General features: G+C 46.5%; 1 protein-coding gene across 2 annotated transcripts in view; it reads right to left on the minus strand.

Annotated features, from left to right (window-relative positions):
- FLT4 (fms related receptor tyrosine kinase 4) overlaps positions 1 to 24,190 on the minus strand; it is a 476,277-nt gene that overhangs the window by 16,030 nt on the left and 436,057 nt on the right. For both annotated transcript variants that reach the window (XM_078653565.1, XM_078653564.1), the window contains exon 29: positions 6,131 to 6,216. In XM_078653565.1, coding sequence (XP_078509691.1) covers positions 6,131 to 6,216 — 86 coding nt within the window. The remainder of the gene's footprint in view (positions 1 to 6,130; positions 6,217 to 24,190) is intronic.

The following is a 24,190-nucleotide window of genomic DNA, read 5'->3' on the forward strand; positions in this document are numbered from 1 at the left end:
GTGCATGTGTTTCTTGCTCTCTTGCTTATCTGTTACTCTCCCCCTTTCATACCTGCCCCGTGTGCTCTGTGTTACTGCTTCCGCGTATGCTTCCTTCTCGTAGTCCATTGCTTTGCCACCACTGGTTTTTTAAATTTGTTTAGTACTTATCCCCCAGCCCTCAAGCTTGTCCATTGCTTCACCCGCAGACTTCCTATTTCTTCCCTCCCACATGTTCCTCCGTTGCTTCCCCATCCTTCATGTGCCTCAAAATCAAATTATTTTTTTCAAACTTCTCAAGTACCCAGTAAGTGCCATTTGCTACCAGGCTGGACTTTTTTTTTTACATTTTATTATATAAAGACTTTTAGGAAATATATATATTTTTTTTAGTTACCTGCCTAAATCTCGCCCACCATCTTGGGACAGTAAATAAATAAACAGCGCTATGTCATTCTGTAGCCGTGTGCAGGTGTGGTGCAGCATTCACACACCTACAGAATGATGAGGCCAACAGCCTTATTTATCCTGGACTCTATTACACCCTGTCACTGCGTCTCACCCTCTGTACTCTTTTTATGTAATATGGTAGGCTGCAGTCCTATCGGATGTAGGGCTGTCTCCCAGGGCACTGGGTATGTGCTGTAATATCCAGCATATGTTTCAATAAGTCAAATTATACTCAATGTTTGTTGCGAAATTTCATTTATTCGTTCGATATCTTCTTTTAAATGTTCAAATCACATTTGCTTTTCTTGTGTGTCATCCTGACAAAGCTTTCTTGTTGTGCATCACAAATACATTCTTCTTTCCAATGCATTTCGGCGACATTTTCGCCTTCATCAGGTAAACATTCTAAAATATAAACATACCGTTTATGCCACTTAATATTAAGCAGTGTCCATGGTTCACTTTTATTACATTCTATGCTTTCTGATTATGTGCTGCGCTATGGGTGCTAGCTTCATTCGTTCATGGCTATGCTCGTGATTACTCATGGGTTGACTCCTCGCCATGCCTTTGACTGTCCTTCCATATGGCTACCTTTCCTATTGTTAAACTGCACTATAACCATACTGTTAATGTCGATTGCTATCGATCAATCGCTACGCCCGTGCTTCTAGGTGGTTGATCTACTCGCCGTGCCTTATGTTTTCTTTACGTATGACTCGTTATGGGATATACCGACGTTGGTGTTTCTTAGTTGATAATCTACGCGCCGTGCCTGTATCCATCATTACTTTCACTGGTATAATGTGAAAGCGGTTTCCGTATGGGATAACTGCTGTTTCCCTCCCGCCTTTTGTGTAAAACGCCGTGATGCGGTTTTATTAGTGCGAGTTTCTATTGTGCTACTATGTTTCTTAGCTCACCTTTGCTGCAAGCGTTGTCTCTGGACACTCCTCACTGCCTCTCCGATTCAGCGTTTGTGAAATGTGATGTTTCTCGCGGCTATTTCCGCTTATACTCTACGTTGCGTGACTACGCGCGCATGCGCGCTTTGAAAACGAGGAACCTAACTTTTTTTACTTTGTACAAACTTTATTGATGTATTGCACGCTATTAACCAACTAATGTGGCTACTCTTTCAGACTGTGAACTTGTATTCTGTACCATTGGCTACACGGCTCCTGTAATGTGGATGCATTAAGTTAGATCGCTATTGTGTGGCTGCTTATCCGGGCTATAGACTTGTGTATATACCTTTGGCTACATGACTCCTATGAACTAAATACATTTGGCTACATCATTTCTATATGGAAATAGGTGTTTCAAGATGTGTCACACTTCTCTGTTCATGTGTTGCATATATTACAAATAACAAGTAAATTCAACCCTTTCATTAAGGCCATTCGGCTTAAGTGAATTTAAAAAATAAATCCAATGGTTTTCTCTCTTCAATAGATTTTTCTTATTGTCCGTTCCTTCTTTTCTCGGGACTTCCTCCAAGATGCAGGCTCTTAATTGGCTTATGTGATGTTTGACATCTTGAAAATGAACCCCTACAGTTGATTTTAAGGCCTTTGTTCGTATGTTACTCTTATGTTCATTTAATCGTATTTTCAATTTTCTCTCTGTGTGTCCAACATATACTGAGCCACACGGGCACTTCAACATGTAAACTATATTTGTTGTGTCACATGTTGCATTAACTTTTAAATTGATGTTATGACCTTTCATGGGGTGTGAAATCTGGTTACCTCTGATGATATTATTGCAATTATTGCAATTTAGACACGGTGCGGTGCCCCGATATGTGGACTTTACGGTTTCTTCCTTTGGTTGCTTTAAGAGTCCACCTCTATTCTTCGCCCTAGTATAAGCGAACAAAGGTTCAGTGGTGAATATGCCCTTGAATTCCTGTTCCAATTTTAGTATTGGCCAATGTTTTTTGATGATTGACTTGAATTGGTTGCTCATGTTAGAGTATTTGCTAACACATGTTTTTCGTTGTTCCATTTGATGAGTTCTGACGCTCAATAATTCTTCTCGGGTTTTAGTGTTGGTCCTGTTTAAGGCCTGTTCTATGATACTGTCTGGGTATCCTCTCTCATGAAATCTTCTTGCTATACTTGTCATTTGGTGATGTTGTTGATCCGGTTCCCAGACTACTCTTTTCACCCTAAGAAATTGGGAGTAGGGGAGGTGTCTCTTCAACGATGGAGGATGATAACTTTCATATCTTAAAAGATTGTTCCTGTCAGTTTGTTTTCTGTAAAGGTTAGTTGCAAATTCCTCGTTGGTTATGGTGATCTCTACATCCAGAAATTGGATACTGTCTTCTTTGATTTGCCAAGTAAATTGGATCCTGTCGTCGTTTGTGTTTAGTATTTCCACTTCATTTACTAGGGATTCTTTGGTGCCCCTCCAAATTACGAACATATCATCAATGAATCGAACGTACATCTCTGTATGTCTTTTCCATATGTCATTTTCATATATGTGTTCCTCTTCAAATGCTGTCATATAGAGATTCGCGTATGCAGGTGCGGCGCAATTTCCCATGGAAGTTTCACTTTTTTGTATGAACCATCTGTTGTCATAGGTGAAATAGCTGTGCATCAATGTGAACTCCATGAGTTCCATTAAGGACACTTGCAACTCTTCTGTATAGTCGCTTTGTAACAGTGCTTTTTCTGCCGCTTCTAAGCCTTGCCTATGTGGAATTGACGTGTAAAGTGCGTTTACATATATGGTAGCCAATGTTGTGAGCTGGTCTTTCTTTCTATTTAGTGACTTTAGTTTGTTGAGGAAATCCGTGGTATATTTTATGTGTGACTTGGTTTTGATGACCAAAGGTTGTAAATACCTGTCCAAGAATTTCCCGACTGGTTCATGTAGACTTTTTTTTGTAGATACGATCGGATGACATGGTGTTTTTTAAAATCCTTATGTACCTTGGGTACCATGTATAACGTGGGGCTTGCTGGATGATCTTGTGTTAAATATTTTCTTGTTCTGTCGTTAATGACCCCTCTATCTAGGGCTTTTTGTAGGATGGCCTGTAATGTTTTTTTGATCTCCGAGGTCGGATTGAAGTTTATCTCCATGTATGTGTTTTCATCTTCCAGGTGTTTGGTAACTTCTGAACGATAATATGATTTATTTCAAATTACCAACGCTCCCCCTTTGTCTGCTTTCTGGCAGGTTTTTCTTTCATTGCTTGCTATAGACTTGAGTACTCCGAATTCTTTACTGGTCATGTTCGTTAGTTTGCATTTCTTTCTTGTATTTAGTCGATTTATGTCCTTTTTGCACAACTGTTCAAAGAGATTGATTGTTTTGTGGCTAACCTGTGGCATGTAGGTGCTGGAGGTTTTCAAGCCTTTTAATTGGTCGATTTCTTCTCTTTGGGTTTCTGCGATTACATTATCGAAAAAATGTCTCAGTCGTATTTTTCTAGTTAATTTGAAGAGGCTGACCTCGAGTTCCAATGTGTTGGTATGTGCCGTGGGCACATATTATGTTCCTTTCTGTAATATATTGATCTGATGTGGACTTAACTCACAGTCTGATATGTTTAATACTAGGTTGTTATGATCATCTAAGTTTATTGTTTCTTGGTTTTGTCCTTCTTCGTAGTCACATTTCTGGTCTGTGGTTGTCCCCTCTCTTTTTCTTTTACCGAGTCCCCTCCGGGGTCTTCGTTTTCTCTGGGGCCTCTCTCTAAAAACAACTGATTATTGATGTCTTCCATTATTTTCGTAAGTTCCTCTGGTGTAACCATTTTGTCCAGCTCCTGTGTAGTTTTGTCTATGTCTGTCTTTAATTCTTCAAGTATTTTAGATAGTTCCTCTATTATTAAGAGAATTAAATCCAGGCTACACTTATTAAGAATAGCGAACCATTTTTCCGTGAATGGTTTAGAATTTTTGCATAGTGAGGGTCTTAAGGATATTCGGAGGCCGCTCGAATCCTTTGTGCCTTATGATATTTGATCATAGTGTTGGCGTGTAGCCGTTGGTTGATTTCCTTCCGTGTGAGATATAATAGATGTTTAATCTGTTGTTCCTTGCTTTTCGTAAAGGTGTGTTCCATGGACCCTGTTTGTATTAAGGAAATATATTCGTTCACTGGCTTCTGCGGTGTATGCAAAAGTGCCTGCTCTGCTCTCCGTGGAGAGTGCAATTTCTTCAAACTGCATTTTGATCTCTTTCGTGGGTGTGCTCCGTCCTTTCGGTGGGTGAGATGCAATGTAGCTTAGGATGATGGATACAGGCACTCCCTGTGATGGGTCAAACGTAATGATAGCATAAGGCACGGCGCGTAGATTATCAACTAAGAAACACCAACGTAGGCATATCCCATAACGAGTCATACGTAAAGAAAACATAAGGCACGGCGAGTAGATCAACCAACTAGAAGCACGGGCGTAGCGATTGATCGATAGCAACCGACATTAACAGTATGGTTATAGTGCAGTTTAACAATAGGAAAGGTAGCCCTATGGAAGGACAGTCAAAGGCATGGCGAGGAATCAACCCATGAGTAATCACGAGCATAGCCATGAACGAATGAAGCTAGCACCCATAGCGCTGCACATAATCAGAAAGCATAGAATGTAATAAAAGTGAACCATGGACACTGCTTAATATTAAGTGGCATAAACGGTATGTTTATATTTTAGAATGTTTCCCTGATGAAGGCGAAAATGTCGCCGAAATGCATTGGAAAGAAGAATGTATTTGTGATGCACAACAAGAAAGCTTTGCCAGGATGACACACAAGAAAAGCAAATGTGATTTGAACATTTAAAAGAAGATATCGAACGAATAAATGAAATTTTGCAACAAACATTGAGTATAATTTGACTTATTGAAACATATGCTGGATATTACAGCACATACCCAGTGCCCTGGGAGACAGCCCTACATCCGATAAGACTGCAACCTACCATATTCAATGACCACACTCCAGGCGGGGAGTAATTCCTAGGCAGCACGGACACGTTATAAAAGTTGGGAAAAGCTGAGGGTGTGCACGCCTGAATCCTAAGCTACATTGCATCTCTTTTTATGTAAGACACGAAGGCCAAATACTTTGTTCGAACTCCATCAGCTAGCAATACAGGGCAGACACTATTGTTTGGGAAGCAGAAAATTGAGAAAGGGGTTCGAAGATTAACGTTACAATGAAGCTCTTGAAAAAAGCCTTTCACTTGATGCTCAGAGACCATACACAAGACTGTAGAGTGCTGCAAACATTTACTTCATTGAAATACAGCAATTATGCAGTTTAAAAGGGGAGGATGCAGTGAGTTGTTTTACATTGGAGGCAAATATCTACTGGCCTATTGAGGAAGCAGAGATTTTCCAGACATTCTAGGGCCTCTGAAAGACCTCCAGTGATGGGATGGCATAATTCCCATGTCAAATGAACACGGAATATGCTCCTGACTCCACCTGATGCCTATTGACTTTCAGCCATGTTGGGGGAGTTTGCATTTCCAAATTGTCCAATAAACAATGGTGAAAGGATAGAACCCAAATGTGTCAATCACTACAGGCAAATAAACTGCTGCTCAGAGGAGGCAATCACTGCAATGATACAGCTTCAGGCAGAGAAGACAAGCACCCGAGCCCCCAACATCACAACTTTTTTTAAATGAATACGACGTGAGACTGTGGCATTAGCGGCAACCCGTAATTACCTGAATGCACCGTCTGTTCTGTGCTTGTTCTCTATCCTTTCAAACTCCTCGGAGGCCAACACCATGCCACTGTCTGTCTGGTTGTCCTGCAGGGAAGAAGGAAACAACATGCTTCATTTTGCTCTTCTGCACACACACAGTACTCTTTGAAGACCCTCTTTTGACTTGTGTTGCCTTATCAGTTAGTTCTACAAGAGGTGTCTGAGAGCTGAGTAAATCCTCAAACCTCGGTGTAGTAATACCCGCTGGTTATGTTATTGTAACCACTGCCACTACATTGCCTACGACTGGTTCCCCTTCAGTAGATAGCCTGACATTACATTGTCCGGGGCGGGGAGGAAGACCCCACTCTATTCAAAAAAATGTACAGTACTCTTACACTCTATTTCATTAAAAAATATATTTAACCTATTTTATAAAACGCGCCTGCCATGATGTATTGTCAGGCAGGTTTGAGGAGGATATGCAGTGGGGCTGAACCCATTACTACACTCTGTAGCACTCTGTCTGGAGCCGGCGCCCTCTCCACAGCAACATCCTTGTCTGATACACTTGGTAAATCCATCCAGTCGATGGGCTTTCAATGCAACAGCTCGGGATGTCCAGCGCACAGATTCACCTGTTTTGTGTACTTTTGCTGGGAAGACCATTCATAGCATGTTAAACATGTAGTATTCAAATTGTATCGTGGATTCCAGTCCCTGGCCCTTTTGCTGGAAGACTAGAGAGAACACCATGGCCCAGTGGCACCATGAGAAGGAGCAGCAAGTAGATCTCCTTTCGAACAAGCTGCTTTATTTCTGCACAACTCAACTATCAAGAAATTCAAAATTGAGGATATAGTACTTAAAAGTAAAATGATGCAAAAATAGACCTCCGATTACTTTACTGCAGATTTTTCCTTGTTTGTGGTAAAGACTTAGAAATATTTTACAGACCTCATTGGTCGTCACTGAGATACATTTTTGCTTAGACTTGAGCAGTGGCGGCTGATGACCTTTTCAAATGGTGAGGCAATAACAACTACATGGAAAATACAGATATGCATACGGCAATGCCGGTGGGAAACGGTCTGTGGGCTGGAGCCCCTATAGAGGCCAACACTTCCCAGTGCACAGTAACTTGCCCATATGTTTGATAACCTTTAATAGTAATCTGCAATGCCTCGCCCACTTAAAGTCCACCAAGAAACTGCGGTTTTGGGTCCCCCAACTCCTTTCCACCAAAGGCATGGCAAGGTGCCCACTGAACTTACACACGCAGTGCCTCCCATTGCTACTGCATTTATGCCAGAGATCAGTTCTCCTCTAAACTGTCTTCAACTACTCAAATACTCCACTCATACATTCTCATGCATATGCAGGTAGACATTTAGGGGCTCATTATGATGGCGGAAGGACCGCCACCGCCGGGCCGGGGGTGATGGTTCCTCCGTCATCTGACTCACCTTTCCCCCGGCCACATTAGGATGGCGGGGGGAATTGCTTTGTGACCGCGGCGGTCACAAAGACCACCCTCCACGCTTCCGCCACAGGCAATCGTCACGATTGCCTGGCGAAGCGGTCAGCCAGGGTAAAATGACGGCAGTGCATTGCAGGCACTGCCCGCCGGTAAACAACGTTTACAACGAAACGTTATCTCCGCAGGGAATCACAACGCGGTCGTTATCACGACCGCGTTGTGATTCCGCATACCATTACTTCGCAAGTCGGAACAACGACTTGTGGAGGGGGTGTGGGAGGTGTTGGATTTAAAATCCAACACCTTCCCTAGTGTCCGCACAGACTGGAGTTGGAATAGTAAATTATACGATTCCAACTTCCATCGCCCCCCTCCGCAAGTCGTTGTTCCGACTTGCGGAGTAATTGTATGCGGAATCACAACGCGGTCGTGATAACGACCGCGTTGTGATTCCCCCCGGAGAAAAAGAATGCGGGATTTGATCATATATTCCTGCCCGCCAGATTACAATGCTGAGTCAGCCTTCTTTTCCATGGTGGTGGAACCGCCATGGGAAGGCTGGCGGAGGCTGGGTTCGACGGCTCGTTGCGGGCCCCCTCTGTGTGGGGGAGGCGTGCATGTGCACTGGGGTACCCAAGGTACCCCATACATTTCCATGCACAAGGTGGCAGGCACAGCGTTGGGCCACGTTGTGCATGGAACTGCACTACATGCGATTTCCAACACTGTGGCGGTGCTGCAGCCAGCAGCACCGTCCGCAATGTAAAATCGCTGGATGCCACAGCTAAGGTGGTGGTTGCATTGTGATTTGGGGTGCGGAACCGCCGCCTTACAGGCGGGTGATCCAGTACCTGCTAGTCCGCCAGCCATCGTAATCGGCCCCTCAGAAAACAAACAGTAATCCATTACCTCTTCAGCTCTTGCATCATCCTTTTCGAATAAGATACATTTTCTTAACTTCCTCATAGTCCTGCAATTTTTTATGTATCTTGGTGTTCAGCAAACGAGGCACCTGCTGCAGCCCTCAAACCTTCACATGCACACTAACACCAAACTGCAGCGAAAGGTGGCCAACAATACTTTCCCTCAACTCTCAGCTTTCAACATTCCTTGACTCCTCATTCGAAGATTCATATTCTGCATTTGGTAGCTTTTTATCTCAGATACTGAATATCTGATAACTATATCCTAAAATGCAGATAAAATCACACAAATGGTGCACTGCAAATGTTTGGTAATATCTTGATGGTTAGGAACCATTCTGACTTGGTGGATAATTCACAAACTCCATTTTATTTATTTTTGCAGTTTTAAGTTGTGCAACCATGGCCCCCAGGCAGAGTGTTATACAATGTGATCGGTATTCATAAAATATACTGAAATGGTCTTATAATGGTAAAGTTAAACAATGAAGATTATTTAGAGAAGTGTTAATATCCAACAACAAGAATAGAACACATTTTGATTTAACACACAGTGAATATATACGCAATAAACAATTATGAGAATTACTATTAAAATAGTACCAAGAATATGTACTTAATTTTAAGGTTGATAAATTATTTCTATACATTAGTGTAGAGATGCTCCAGATTGTCTATGCTCAGATAGCTCTATGTCAGATAGCTATCACCCGTGAAATTGTGTTGGTCAAGAGACACAAAAGTGGAGGTGGGCAAGCCACTAAAGGCTCGTGCCAGTGGCCTGGCTCTGGTTCAGCTTGGTCTTCTTGGACCCTCGAGCCCAAAACGAGCCAAGCGTGTCTTCTGACTGCCACTTATAGTGTAATTTCATATGCCAAGAATGAAAGACAAACCACTCTTAATGGTTCATGCAAAACGGAGGACAGGACACCCACCTAGTGGCTGAATTGCACAGTGTGGAACGTGAAAACCCAGGATTAATCCCGGCTTCCCTGTTTGACCAAATTGTGAGCCTAGGCAAAACTGTTATTTCACCGAGCATCCTCTTTTACCATTACCACATAATAGAGCACCTTCAAATACATGTGTTCAGGGTGTGTGTTGTAGAAAAACCTTTTTCTGTTTGGTTTAGTATGCTATAATGTTGCTTCATCTACACTATTAATCTAAGCCATATATATATAGGGTGCACATGTCAACTCACTTGCCTTTTAGTTCACTAATTGCCTTGTGGGCGTGGGGCGGTCATGAATGTTCTTGTCCATGTTTTAAAACTGTCACTTTTAATAAATGCCTATTAATGCCGCAACATATACTGCCGTACTAAGCTGAAAGGCTCCTGCATGCTAAAAAAAAGACACCTTTTGAATTTTGATTCTCTTTTATCACTGTTTTATTCTGTTTGTTGTACGATTTACAGGGCACACTTTTTCAGGGCAGTTGGAGCCAAACCAGAGCCTTAGCTTGGCTATGGCTCGGCTCTCCAAATTAATTTGCTGGCTCGCCCACCTGGACACAAAGGTGCGGACCGCGAGAGAAACAATCATTTGTCTGCACCATGGCAGCAACTTGTAATCGACAGAAAAATACAGAGCTCTGGTGTGGCCAGATGGAGGCGCTGTTGGATTTTTGTTATATCTTGTGAGGTGACTTTTATGTATTTTTTGTTGACTGATCTCTCTTCAATTTGCTACTTTTTTCTTTGGCACACTTTGGCCTCAGATTATTTCACTTTAACACGATCTCGGGACATGTGATCTTTTGGTTTAACTTTTGAATGAACTTTAATTTAAATTTAACATTGAATGAACTTTAAGTGAATGTTTTTTGTACAATATTTTGTTGTCTGCAAATGTATTAAAGCACGTGTTTTGTAGCAAAGCGCAGTATAGTCCAAGCGCAATGCTTGCATTACGAGCACATGCGCGACAGTGTCACTTGCGTGGTGATGTCGCCCAGTTGCGCCTATGACAGGAACCACCACCTGCGCCGTTTATAAAGGTGCTTGAGGGCAAGGGTATAGCCAGAAAATGAAAGTACCCCCCACTTTGAGATGAAAGCTCTGATGGCACAAGCAAGCGAAGCAAGTAGAGCCCTCCTGTATCTTCCATCCAGATATCTATCTATTCATCCTTTTACCTTCTATCCACCTGCTGATATCCACTATTTCACCTTTACATTCTTACATCCATTCATTTTTTCATGCATCATTCAATCTTTTCCCATTCAATCCATCCATTCATTCTGCCATCCACTGATCCACTCATCCGCCCTGTCATTCATCCATCCATGCATCCATTTACTCTGCCATCCAGCCTTCCATCCACTCTGCCAGGCATCCTTCACTCATTCGTCCACTCTGCCACCCATTTGCTCATTATTTTACCCACTCATCCATCCTTCCATCCCTATAGCATCCTTTCACACGTCCATCCACTTACCCATTCATTCACCCATCCATCCATCCCTCCATCCATCTACTGGACCATCCTTTCACTTCCCTATCCACCTATCCATTCACTCATTCTTTCCCATAATCATCCGCTATACGCACATTCACCCACCCACTCATTCATCCACCTACTCATACATCCTTCCTTTCACCCTTCCTTTTAATCCATCTCCCCTCCTTCCCTTTTCTATTTACCCATCTCTTGTGTTTCCTTGCTCCCACTCACTCTTCTTATGACAGCTGTATCCCTTCATAGTGGTATTTATGAGATTGAATCGCTGAGTTGCAGGCAGAAGAGGCCCATGAAGAGCCCCAACCCTGCTGTAGATGCCAAAGTGGGTGGTTCACTACTCCACTGCTTGAGGGAAGGTGTCGCAAAGACGAAGTGTCGCTTGCCTAGCAGGAGAATGGCATTTTAGGGAGCCACCTTGGATTCCCTAGCTACAACTAGCCCTCCTGCCCCACATCAATAACCTCATCCCAATCTGACTCTAGTGTAAATCACGCACCGATCGGATTTTGCAATTGTTCAACAATTTGAGCTACGAACACTTTTGGGCCGATTCACAAAGGTAAACTATCACTTTTGTGTAAGTTTACTATTGTTTAGTATTCACAAAGACTTATCTTTTTATGTGCAGAGACACCGCAATCGCGAGGATACCACTCATCAATACCGTTTGTAAATACAGAACAGTCGTAAACTTACAAAAATGTGTAAGTTTACCTTTGTGAATCAGCCCAAAAGTCAGGCCCTTTGGATTTTTTTTCTTAATGGTTTGCTTCCTTTGTTGATTACACTGTGTAATACCTCTTCCTGGGGCAGATTATATGCATTTTACTCAGTGCAGATCAATCTCACACTAGCATTTACACTAACCGATCAATGTAAAAACATCTGCTCTGACAGACGACATTTTCACTAATCACTCAGATAAAACAGGACTCCCTCCTAATTCTTGTTCCCTTTGTATTGCTGCTCTCGATTCTGAGGTTTTTGTCCTAGTCTTCACTGAGCTCTGCAGCTTGTTGCTTTGCTAAGTACTGCCCCAGAGTGCTGGAAGCATGCGGTGGTTATACCTCTCCTGAAAAAAATCCTCTGCAAACCTGAACATCCTTAGTAATCTTTCCCCATATTGCTCTTACCTTTTCCGTCGAAAATTACGGAAAAGGCTGTAAATGAACAACTCTCAAACTATTTTGAACTTAACTGTCTCTTACATCAAACACAATCTTGTTTCTGTCCTCAATGTAGCAGTAGAAAGGCTTTAGTTCGAGTCACAGATGATTTAAGATTACCTTTAGGGAAAGGCCTTTGCACCACTTTGATACTACGCGAGCTATTGGCTGCATTTTACAGGTCTCCCACTCTTCTCTTTTGCTCAGCCTGCTCAGATGTGGAATCTGCAATCAAGTCTTGAAATGGTATACTTTTCTTATCGTTAGAAGTTAGTTTGTTTTGATACCATCTTTCTGTTATGCGCCTCCTCCTTGACGTGCGAGGTCCCACAGAGGTCATCGTCATGTAGTCCAACATTATTTATCAAATATCAAAAAGTCATTTTGCGATTCTCAAATAGCGTTTTTTTGTGAATCGCTATTCGAGAATCGCAAAATGCTATGTATGTAGGATTAGCAAATCATTTTGCGAATCCTACATATTCCTTAATTGAGAATCGCAAATTGTGATTTGCAATTAAGGAAGTTGCAATTAGAGCCCCATAGGAATGAATGGGGAGATATTCGCAATTTGCGATTCTCAATTAGAGAATCGCAACTTGCAAATGGAAATTCCAGGGTGCCAAAAGGACACCCTGTTTCACCCCTGAAATGTACATGTATGCGCATGTGGCACACATACATGCCCTAAGGGAATGAGACTTTGAAAAATGCAAAAAAGTGAATTTTTCAAAGAAATCGCAAATTACCACCAACTTGAAGTTGGTGGTAATTTGCGATTCCTTATGGCCAAATTGCAAATTTTCTGTGCCTCTTACATTGCATGCAATCGCAAAATAGGGAATCGCTATTTTGCGATTCCTTATTTTGCGAGGCTGTTACATCCCACTTACCTGAATTGCGATCGCAAATGCCGAAATTCTGTGAATTTCGGCGTTTGCGAACAAAATTTTGTTTCATACATATGGCCCCATGTTACCCCTCTGGCAACCCTCATCCTGAGTTCAAATGCTCCCCTTCTTGGTGGCTTTTTAAACTGGGGACTTCGCCTACATCATTTGATTCTGCCATAAAGTCAGTTTTTTTTTTTTTGCAGAGTTTTATATAGCGCGAACTAGACCCGAACCGAATCCGGTATCAGAGCGCTTTACATAGCACCAGTTACGTTATATGAGGACACACTTTCATTTTAGGCACGGGGAGATTAAGTGATTTGCCCAGAATCACAGGAGGTTTTTGGCGTCGTTACCGAGACTCGAACCCAGATCCCCAGGTGACCGTCCTGTCCTGGACACGAACGGCCGCTCCCCTTGCCTTCTCCTGCACAGACTTGGTATCGTAGCGCCTAACTCTGCTGCCCTTTCACCACCACGCTGCTTGTAGCGCTTGTTTCCGCATTGTGGTATTGCAGCGCTTGGCTCCGCATTTTGAATCGTAGCGCTTGTATGCTAAAGTATTACTGTTCTAGGAGCGATTGTGTGTTCTGGGGTAAAAATAGAAATCGGCTGCATTATCATTGCTAGCGCGCACATCCTGGCTGTGTTTGAATAAGAGTTAAAATTATTGAAAGTGCGTCCGTTTAGTGTGCAGCATACCTTGTTGTGCCCTGTTGTTGTTACTGCCATTTTGTTTATCAGCCCCTGGCCCTTCCCCCACCTCGCTCCCGCCTCCCGGCTGACCCTCCCACCCACGGAAACCACTAGCCGTCCTCGCACCCTCCTTGGAGCTGTGACCGTCCTGTCCTGGACACGAACGGCCGCTCCCCTTGCCTTCTCCTGCACAGACTTGGTATCGTAGCGCCTAACTCTGCTGCCCTTTCACCACCACGCTGCTTGTAGCGCTTGTTTCCGCATTGTGGTATTGCAGCGCTTGGCTCCGCATTTTGAATCGTAGCGCTTGTATGCTAAAGTATTACTGTTCTAGGAGCGATTGTGTGTTCTGGGGTAAAAATAGAAATCGGCTGCATTATCATTGCTAGCGCGCACATCCTGGCTGTGTTTGAATAAGAGTTAAAATTATTGAAAGTGCGTCCGTTTAGTGTGCAGCATACCTTGTTGTGCCCTGTTGTTGTTACTGCCATTTTGTTTATCAGCCCCTGGCCCTTCCCCCACCTCGCTCCCGCCTCCCGGCTGACCCTCCCACGCTCCGCCCCCTCCACCATCCTTTAAATGTCAGATGTCCCAACGCGCAGCGTCCACGCGCTACGGCCACGCCGAAGGTGCGCCAAAGGTAAGCCCGTCTACGCCCGTCCGCGCCTGGACCGCGCCCAGCGCAATACCCCCTGCACCTCGCGCTGCCCAGCCCCCCCGCGTTACCTATGATGCCGCCACCCTCCTAGCCCTTAACCCCGGTCGCGCCCCCAACTGCGTCCAAGCCGCTCCTGGACGCACCCATGGACCGTTCTCCTGCTTCTCCTGCAAATTCATCGGCACCGACAACATCTCCGCTACGACCACACCACAGATTCCCGACCCCAACCACCTAAAATGCATCCTTCTCAACACCCGCTCGGTCCACAGGCACGCCATTGACCTTTGGAACCTACTAGACACCATCTCTCCTGACGTCGCCTTCCTAACGGAAACTTGGATGAACGCTTCCTCCGCCCCTGACATCGCCATCGCTATCCCTGATGACTATAAGATCACACGCAAGGACCGCACCGACCATACAGGAGGCGGAATCGCTATCGTCCATAAGAAAACAATCCGCATCTCAACCAGCTCTGATGCCAACCTCGCCAACTCCGAACACCTTCACTTCCAGATCCACATCGACCCCAAGACCACACTCAGAGGCACCCTCCTCTACAGACCACCAGGGCCACGCGCAAAATTCAGTGAAGACATCACGGACTTCATCACCCCACACGCGCTCCCCTCCAAAGACTACATCCTTCTGGGAGACCTCAACTTCCACCTTGAAAAGATCAACGACCGCAACACCGCCACCCTCTTAGACAACCTCGCCAACCTCGGACTTAAACAACTGATCACTTCCCCCACCCACATCGCAGGTCACACTCTCGACCCCATCCTCACCTCCAGCAACCATGTCTCCTTCAGCCACACTACAGATCTCCTCTGGACTGACCACAGCTGCGTTCACTTCACCTACAACAAGCCGAAACCCATCATCCACCTCCAACCAACTCTACAAAGAAACTGGAACAAAATCACCACAGAGCAGATCTCCACATCACTCCTTCAAACCTCCCCAGCCCCCTCTTCTAACGCCAACGAAGCCGCCTCCAACCTCACCCTTTGGTTATCCAACACCGCCGACACCTTAGCGCCACTGAAAAAACGTCAACACAAACTTGGCATCAAAAAGGCTTCATGGTTCAACGACGACCTCAAGAAATCCAAGAAACTGTGCCGCTCCCTTGAAAAGGCCTGGAAAAAAGACCCATCCACCAGCAACAAGGACGCCTTCAAAAGCGCCATCCGTACTCACCACCAACTGATCCGAAAAGCCAAGAAAACAGCATTCAAAGATCGACTTGACAACAACGCCCACAACAGCAAGGAACTTTTCAACATCGTCAAGGAATTTTCCAACCCCTCGGCCAACTCCAACGACATCACCCCCTCTCAAACCCTCTGCGATTCCCTAGCCTCTTTTTTCCACAACAAGATTGCTGACATCCACAACAGCTTTGACAACCAACCCGGAAGCCAACCCACCCTACCATCAGCTGACCTTCTTCCCCCCGTCAACACCCTCAACGCCTGGAACCCAATCTCCACTGAGAACACCATCCGTCTGATGAATTCCATCCACTCTGGATCCCCCACAGACCCATGCCCCCACCACATCTTCAACAAAGCAGACTCCGTCATAGCTCCGCACCTCCGAGACGTCATCAACTGCTCCTTCAACTCCGCTACCTTCCCAGAAGATTGGAAACACGCTGAACTCACCGCCCTTCTGAAAAAACCAACAGCAGACCCCACCGAACTCAAAAACTACCGCCCCATCTCGCTTCTTCCATTCCCGGCCAAAGTCATCGAGAAAGCTGTCAACAACCAGCTCGCCGCCTTCCTCGAAGCCAACAAATCACTCGACCCCTCACAATCTGGCTTCCGAGCCAAACACAGCACTGAGACCGCCCTCATCGCAGCAACAGACGACATTCGAACTCTACTGGACAATGGAGACACAGTCGCCCTCATCCTCCTCGACCTCTCTGCAGCCTTCGACACAGTCTGCCACAGCACCCTTTTACAACGCCTCAGAAACATCGGAATCCAAGGAAAGGCACTGGAATGGATCACCTCGTTCCTCACCGGAAGAACCCAGAGAGTCCGCCTCCCACCATTCAAGTCCGAGGCCTCTGAAATCATCTGCGGCGTACCACAAGGATCCTCACTCAGTCCCACCCTCTTCAACGTATACATGAGCCCCCTCGCGGCCATCGCCCGCCAACACAACCTCAACATCATCTCTTACGCGGATGACACTCAACTGATCCTATCTCTCACCAAGGACCCCAGCACCGCTAAAACTAACCTACACGAAGGAATGAAAGAAGTCGCCGAATGGATGAAACAAAGCCGTCTGAAACTGAATTCAGACAAAACAGAAGTCCTCATCTTAGGTAAATCCCCCTCTGCATGGGACGACTCCTGGTGGCCGGAAGCCCTCGGAAATGCACCCATCCCGACAGACCACGCACGGAACCTTGGCGTCATCCTGGACTCTTCACTCTCTATGAACAGACAAGTCAGCGCCGTATCCTCCTCCTGCTTCAACATTCTTCGCATGCTCAGAAAAACATTTCGCTGGATCCCCTCCGAAACAAGGAAAACAGTCACCCACGCTCTAGTCACGAGCCGACTGGACTACGGAAACACCCTCTACGCAGGTACCACCGCTAAACTCCAGAAGAAACTACAACGAATCCAAAACGCCTCAGCCAGGCTCATATTAGACATCCCACGCAACGAACACATCTCTGGTCACCTTAAAGACCTCCACTGGCTACCCGTCAATAAGAGGATCACTTTCCGACTGCTTACCCACGCACACAAATCACTCTACGACATCGGACCAGATTGCCTCAACTCTCGACTGTCCTTCTACACCCCCTCCCGCCAACTTCGCTCTTCCAGCCAAGCCCTCGCCACTGTACCTCGCATCAACAAGTCCACCATGGGAGGCAGATCCTTCTCATACCTGGCTGCCAAAACATGGAACTCACTCCCCGCTTACCTCCGCCTCACCCAGAATCACCTAGCGTTCAGAAAGCAGCTTAAAACGTGGATATTTGACAAATAATCCACCTCCCCTCCCTAAGCGCCTTGAAACCCTCTGGGTATGTAGTGCGCTATATAAATGTTATGACTTGACTTGACTTGACTAGGGCCAATCTGTAGGCTAGGGCCTATAACAAACAAGTAGCCCTTTAATGGCTGGTAGAGCCCGCTACGGAGGGCTCTAAGGCTATTAGAACATTCTGCTCTTAGAGGGCAGAATGTTCTAAATAGTAAAACGAAGGCCTCAGGAAGCCCGAGGGGGTTGAAATCCCCTTGGGCTCCGTGAGGCCTTTGTCCACAGCAACAGCTGTGAACAAACATTGGAATGTTGATGCTTTGGGCTTCTTCCTGCCATTAGAAGCACGGAGCACTCCAATGTCTTCAATGGAGTGCTCAACATTACAATGTTCTAATGATGCTTGCGAAAATCCCTCCTATTCTTTCCGAATACTCCACAAAACCTGTTGGTCCTTCTTTCACTGAGTCATATTTAGGCTACAGCAATTCCTTTTCTATGGGATTCTCAGAATATCTTACCGTCAACTCCAGAGAGTACAGTATGCAGATGAGGGCTAGGTTCTTAATTTACTCACTACTTGCTCTGTGACTTCTCCTCTGAGGGGCTGGGACATTCCTTAGTTTCCTATGAGAAAGCGCTCAGTTTTTAAGGCTCTTTGCATGGTCTGCGGAGCCTTCAACAACTTAGGCCCTGTCTGCCTTAGGAAGAAATTTCAGAGCAAACGCCCTGTCTGGACTCCCCAATGATGTCTGCGTTCCCTAAACCAAGAGAGGATGCTGCTTATTGTATCTTGCAGCAAAGCATTAAAGCTCCTTGGGCTTTCCCTCCGAACAGTGCAGTGCCCTTTTACTTTAAAAAAGCAAAGATAAATATGTTTTTTAATGGATTGTTGGACCAGCAGTTGTATGCTATTTAGTGACAGGACACCTTCGTGGTATGTGTCATGCTTTACAAACCATAAAACTACGACGGGTGAAAAAAGTCATTTTGTACTCCTCAGTCAGTATGTAGTACATTGTTATCGCTCTAGTCTTTCTAGAACATGTTAGTAGAATGCCTAATGTTAGGAATGATTTCATTACAGTGTTCTTTGCCGCTGGCAGCGCGACACGAAGGGGAGCATGGGCGTGACAGCGCCTTAGTACCACACGACGGGCGAGTGGAGCCTGCAGCGCGCCAACCCACCTGAGCCGCTCTCCTCGCCAACGGCCAATAGGGAGGGCTCTCCTGGGGATGGGGGCGTTCCTGGGTGTATATAGCAGGCCCAACAACTGTGCTCGGCCTCTCTTTCCCGCGTCTGTTCCAATCGGTCGGTGGGCCTATGATTAATTAGGTTTTAATACGACCTCACAGGCGCTCATGTCTCCCTGCCGGGAGAAACGGTGCAATTAGCTTGCACGTCTTTGCCTCGCCATATTTAATCATCCATGCTCTTGGAAGAATAGGCGCCCCTGCCATCGCAATCAATTTCGTTGTCGTAATAAAGCCATTAGGGTGGGGGCAGGTAGAAGCACATGTGAATGTTATGAGGGGCAGCTGAGTGCTGGGCGCGCAAAGAACCTTCCCAGCGAGTTATCGTTGCTCAGCACATTGACAGGTTGGACTCGGTTCGAGGGCATTTAATAGTTGCATGAAAGACCTCAAACAGGTGGATTCACCCCTTTTCACCATATTCGTGATTCAGTAACCATGACTGTTTAGCTAATAGCAATTTGGCATTCTACAACTTGTAGAATTGCTCATTGATGCACATACATAAAAAAATTCCCAGTATTGAACGCGCTAGATAGTTACCCAGGATTGAATAAATATAGCCTCACACGACATTGAGTCACGGGGCAGCAAGGCATATTTTGAGTATCAAGGTAAACCATAAATTATTACTAATGGTTTGTAACTCTCAGCAGTATACCCTGCTGGCGTTTTACGAGATCGGTACTGGACATGATTGTTTGTGTTTTCCCCATTTCTGTGAATACAGTTCAACTCCCAAGTAGAGTCGACACTCCCATAACAGCAAGGGTTTCCATACTATTGAAATAACGAAGATTGTACAGGTAGGCAGGATGAACAACTCACAAGTTCGTTCTTCGCCAAAAGGGTCGAGCATTGCATTGGTGCCTTGAGCTAGTCAGGCCACCTGGTGGCACTGCAGCACAGTTTTACCATTACTAGGCCTGACAGAACACGGCGGTACAGTATTTTCGGAATTATGGCCTAGGCCAGGTGAGCGGTGAGCCCTCACCGAGGTACAGCAGTAAGAAGCAACTGTGACATGGCACGTAGTGTAGGGGGACTGCGGGTTAAGGCCTGGCTGCTAGATAGGAGTTGGCCTAACGGCTAGGGTGCTCGACCTCGGACCTGGGGATCTGGGTTCGAGTCTCGGTTACGACGCCAAAACATCCTGTGATTCTGGGCAAATCACTTAATCCCCCCGTGCCTAAAATGAATGTGCGTCCCCATGCAAGGTAACTGGTGATATGTAAAGCGCTCTGATACCTAATTCGAATCTAGTTTGCGCTATATAAAACTCGGCAAATAAATAAAATAAAATACCAGAAACCAAGACATTATGCTCTGCACCATGCCTCAGCAAAGTTTCTCAGTTTGCATAGTGAGAACGCACCACACAAGGGCTCAGGGCCGCGTCCCTGCCGCGAGCGAGGCGCCACCCGCCTCCGGTCTTCCAGTGAGGTTCATGGTAGATTTGTCATTCTCTTCACTGGGTAGGTGTCTCGTCCTGACGTAAGTATTGGGTGTAACAGTTCGGTTTCGGCAAGCGATGCGCGAAGTTTTACCCCGTTAGTACGTGTTACAGATGTAAGGTACGAGACCTGTCGAATCACTCAGTCCCTGGAGTTAGAACTGCTTGCAAGGCGCAACGATGGTTAACAACGCTGGCACTCGGGGACTCAGGCCTGGCAAAGTAAGCGGAGAAAATTGAGCTGGGACATTCTGGTTAAAAAAAAAAACAAAAACTGGTCAGCCAGTACAATTCGATGTAATAGTGGCTGCCTCGGTCAGTAGCATAGGTGACCAGTAAACTGGCTAAAATATGGGTCGTCAAAAATTTGCTATTAGGTCACTTTACAGTAGAATGTATACTAGTAAGTTGTAACAAACACGTCGTCCTGATATCATAGTCCTCGGGCATTTGGAACCATGTATGTTCTGCTGGTAAATAAAATTCAATTTACAGCCAGGGTTCCGATTTGGCACGAAATCTGCTAATGCGCACTTACAGGGGGTCTGAAGAGCTGGGACGCTGTTGTTTAAAGCACCGCAAATGTCGATGTATTGGATGCACTGATGTGCTTTCGGTCAGAACTAAGGGTATAACTTATAACTTTTCAAACTCAGTTAAAAATCGGGATCTTGTGATCCAATTTCCCATACATGCCTTGATCTAAGCCCTCTAGGTAGGCTTAGGTATCTTTCTTACTCCCTCAGTGACACAGACCTCGCTGCTTCTAGTGGCTGAATTGGCAGGAAGAATGCATGGCCCGGGATGTGTCAGGGTTACTCCTGAGCCTTCTGAGTGTGCAGCCGCCACGAGGAAGGGTTTTGCAGGATCCACAGGTTTTGGGGTGCCTAGCTACGTTGCTCTAGTGAAAGGGATTTTAATTGTAGGGTTTTGCAGGATCCACAGGTTTGGGGGTGCCTAACTACGTTGCACTAGTGAAAGGTGTGCATAGCCATGAGCAATAAGCTTGGATTGTGCTGGAGGAGCAACAATGTTCGGGGTATCAACCAGATTAGTCCCAGTCGATGTAACGGCAGGAAGCTCCTGTAAATAAGCTCATTGCCATATAGCAATGATACGATCTACAGGAAAACATGCCAGGTGTGACCATTCTTCTTTCAGTAGGACCTGTCACCAATACAGTCACTCCAAATGGTGCTCCACAGGGGAAAAAAACTGACATAGAGTGCATGAGTCTACAAAGTACAAGTAGAGGGTAAGACTGCGATAGGTGGTAGACAGTCATACACAAGAACAAATGTTAAGGAAGCAAGCGTGGCACTTGTCCAGGTACCAAAAGCAAACACGAGGAAGGGGTAGCAAACAGTGTGTGTTGAGAAAAGGTGACATACAGGTACAAAGAGTATCAAGAACAGGTAGACAGATAATACTGTTTAAATGGCAGACTCTCTAACCAAGAACGCTATGGGAAGTCACCCCCAAGGTCGTGGTGAATAGAACTTGCTATAATGATAAGGCCTTCCGCAGATAATGGGAAGAGCATTATTGTGTTGGTAGTGCCCTTAAAGGAGGGGAACATGGAGTTCAGTTGGGAGGCCTGGGATGAGGGGTCCCTGGGTAGAACGGTAAGGGTCGAGTTAGGATGTGAGACTAAATCACACACCCAAAGTGCAATGGTCATTATCAGACTTAAGCATCTGAATAATGGGCTTAATTTAAAGGTTGACAACAGTAGTGCTGGGTTCAAGGTGAACGGTGCCTCTGTAATAGATCCCGAATGTGATGTGCAGGGGTAAGTAACGCCACTGGGTCAGATCGCCAAGTTTTCTTACCGGGGAAATACACCCTGCCATGGGGGGAGGTGAGAGTAATAGAAATTTATTTCAGGAATGGGGGGAGATGAGTGCGGCTTTGTACATAGACAATAGTGAGTAAATCAGCGGTACTCCTTATAAATTCCTTAGACCTCCCTGTGTCAATCAGGGTGGAGACACAGGTAATAGCAATGCGAATATGTGAACGGCAGTACCATCGGGTTCCTGGGGAAAACGAAGGGACACAGCTTGTCAGCTTGTTCACTCCATATATAAGTGCAGGCACCGAAAGAAATCCAGTTCTCTTTGTCTGCCACGGTACTTACTTAAAATATCAAACTAATAGCCCATTTTATCACTTTATAGCATCACGGATCCCAAAGCGGAAGGGTACTATGTTAAAGGTGCACTAAACAGCGACCAAAAGTAGCTAGGTGGGTGGGGGGCTCTGTCAGCGACGGGGGCCTCCTCCAGAGCTGTCAATCAATCACGACATTTTTAGAGCGCACTACTCACCCGTAGGGTCTCAAGGCGCTGGGGGGGGGGGTGCCGTTACTGCTCGAACAGCCAGGTCTTGAGCTTCTTCCTGAAGGCGAGGTGGTCTTGGGTCAGGCGCAGGTCAGTCGGGAGGGAGTTCCAGGTCTTGGCGGCCAGGTGGGAGAAGGACCTTCCTCCTGTTGTCGCTCTTCGGATGCGGGGGACGGCGGCGAGGGCGAGGCTGGTTGATCTGAGGTGGCGCTTGGGAGCGTAGAAGTTGATTCGGTTGTTGAGGTAGCTCGGGCCTTGGTCGTGAAGGGCTTTGTGTGCGTGGGTGAGGAGACGGAATGTGATTCTTTTCTTGACGGGGAGCCAGTGCAGGTCCGGAGATGTGGCTGTTTCGTGGGAGGTCGAGGATGAGTCTGGCTGAGGCGTTCTGGACCTGCTGGAGTCTCTTCTGGAGCTTGGCGGTGGTTCCGGCGTAGAGAGCGTTGCCGTAGTCCAGTCGGCTGGTGACGAGGGCCTGGGTGACGGTCTTCCTGGTCTCGGTGGGGATCCACCAGAAGATCTTCCGTAGCATGCGTAGGATGTTGAAGCATGATGAGGAGACGGCGTTGACTTGTCTGGTCATGGAGAGGGAGGAGTCCAGGATGAAGCCCAGGTTGCGTGCGTGGTCAGTCGGTTTGGGTGCGGTGCCTAGGGCGGGGGGCCACCAGGAGTCGTCCCAGGCGGAGGGCGAGGAGCCCAGGATGAGGACCTCTGTCTTGTCCGAGTTCAGTTTCAGGCGGCTGGTCGTCATCCACTCGGCTACGTCTCTCATCCCTTCGTGCAGGTTGGTTCTGGCGGCGGCGGGGTTGTTGGTCAGGGAGAGGATCAGCTGGGTGTCGTCGGCGTAGGAGATTATGCTGAGGTTGTGTTTGCGTGCGATGGCCGCGAGGGGGCTCATGTAGACGTTGAAGAGGGTGGGACTCAGCGAGGATCCTTGGGGGATGCCGCAGATGACTTCGGTGGCCTCTGACTTGTACGGTGGTAGGCGGACTCTCTGTGTTCTTCCGTCGAGGAAGGAGGTGATCCATTCCAGTGCCTTCTCCTGGATTCCGATGTTGCCGAGGCGCTGTATTAGGGTGCGGTGGCAGACAGTGTCGAACGCCGCGGAGAGGTCAAGGAGGATGAGGGCCGCTGTTTCTCCGTTGTCCATCAGGGTTCGGATGTCGTCGGTGACAGCGATGAGGGCGGTCTCGGTGCTGTGGTTGGCTCGGAAGCCAGACTGTGAGGGGTCGAGGGATCCATTCGTCTCGAGGAAGGCGGCCAGCTGTTTGTTGACGGTCTTTTCGATGACTTTGGCTGGGAACGGGAGGAGCGAGATGGGACGGTAATTCTTGAGTTCGGTGGGGTCCGCTGTGGGTTTCTTGAGTAGAGCGCTGAGTTCTGCGTGCTTCCAGCTCTCCGGGAAGGTGGCGGTGTCGAAGGAGGTGTTGATAATGTCCCGCAGGTGGGGTGCGATGACCGCGTCGGCCTTGTTGAAGACGTGGTGAGGGCAGGGGTCGGTTGGAGATCCGGAGTGGATGGAGTTCATTGTGCGGATGGTGTCTTCGGTGCTGATCGGAGTCCAGGCGCGGAGAGTGGTGGTGGGTGGCGTTGCTGTGGTCGTGGCGTGCGTCGGTTGGGTGCTGAAGCTGTTGTGTATGTCCGCGATCTTGTTATGGAAGAAGGAGGCGAGGGAGTTGCAGAGGTCTTGCGATGGGGTGATTTCGTTGTTTCCGGCGTTGGGGT

Source organism: Lissotriton helveticus, chromosome 7 (assembly GCF_964261635.1).
Source record: "Lissotriton helveticus chromosome 7, aLisHel1.1, whole genome shotgun sequence".
Lineage (NCBI taxonomy): Eukaryota > Metazoa > Chordata > Amphibia > Caudata > Salamandridae > Lissotriton > Lissotriton helveticus.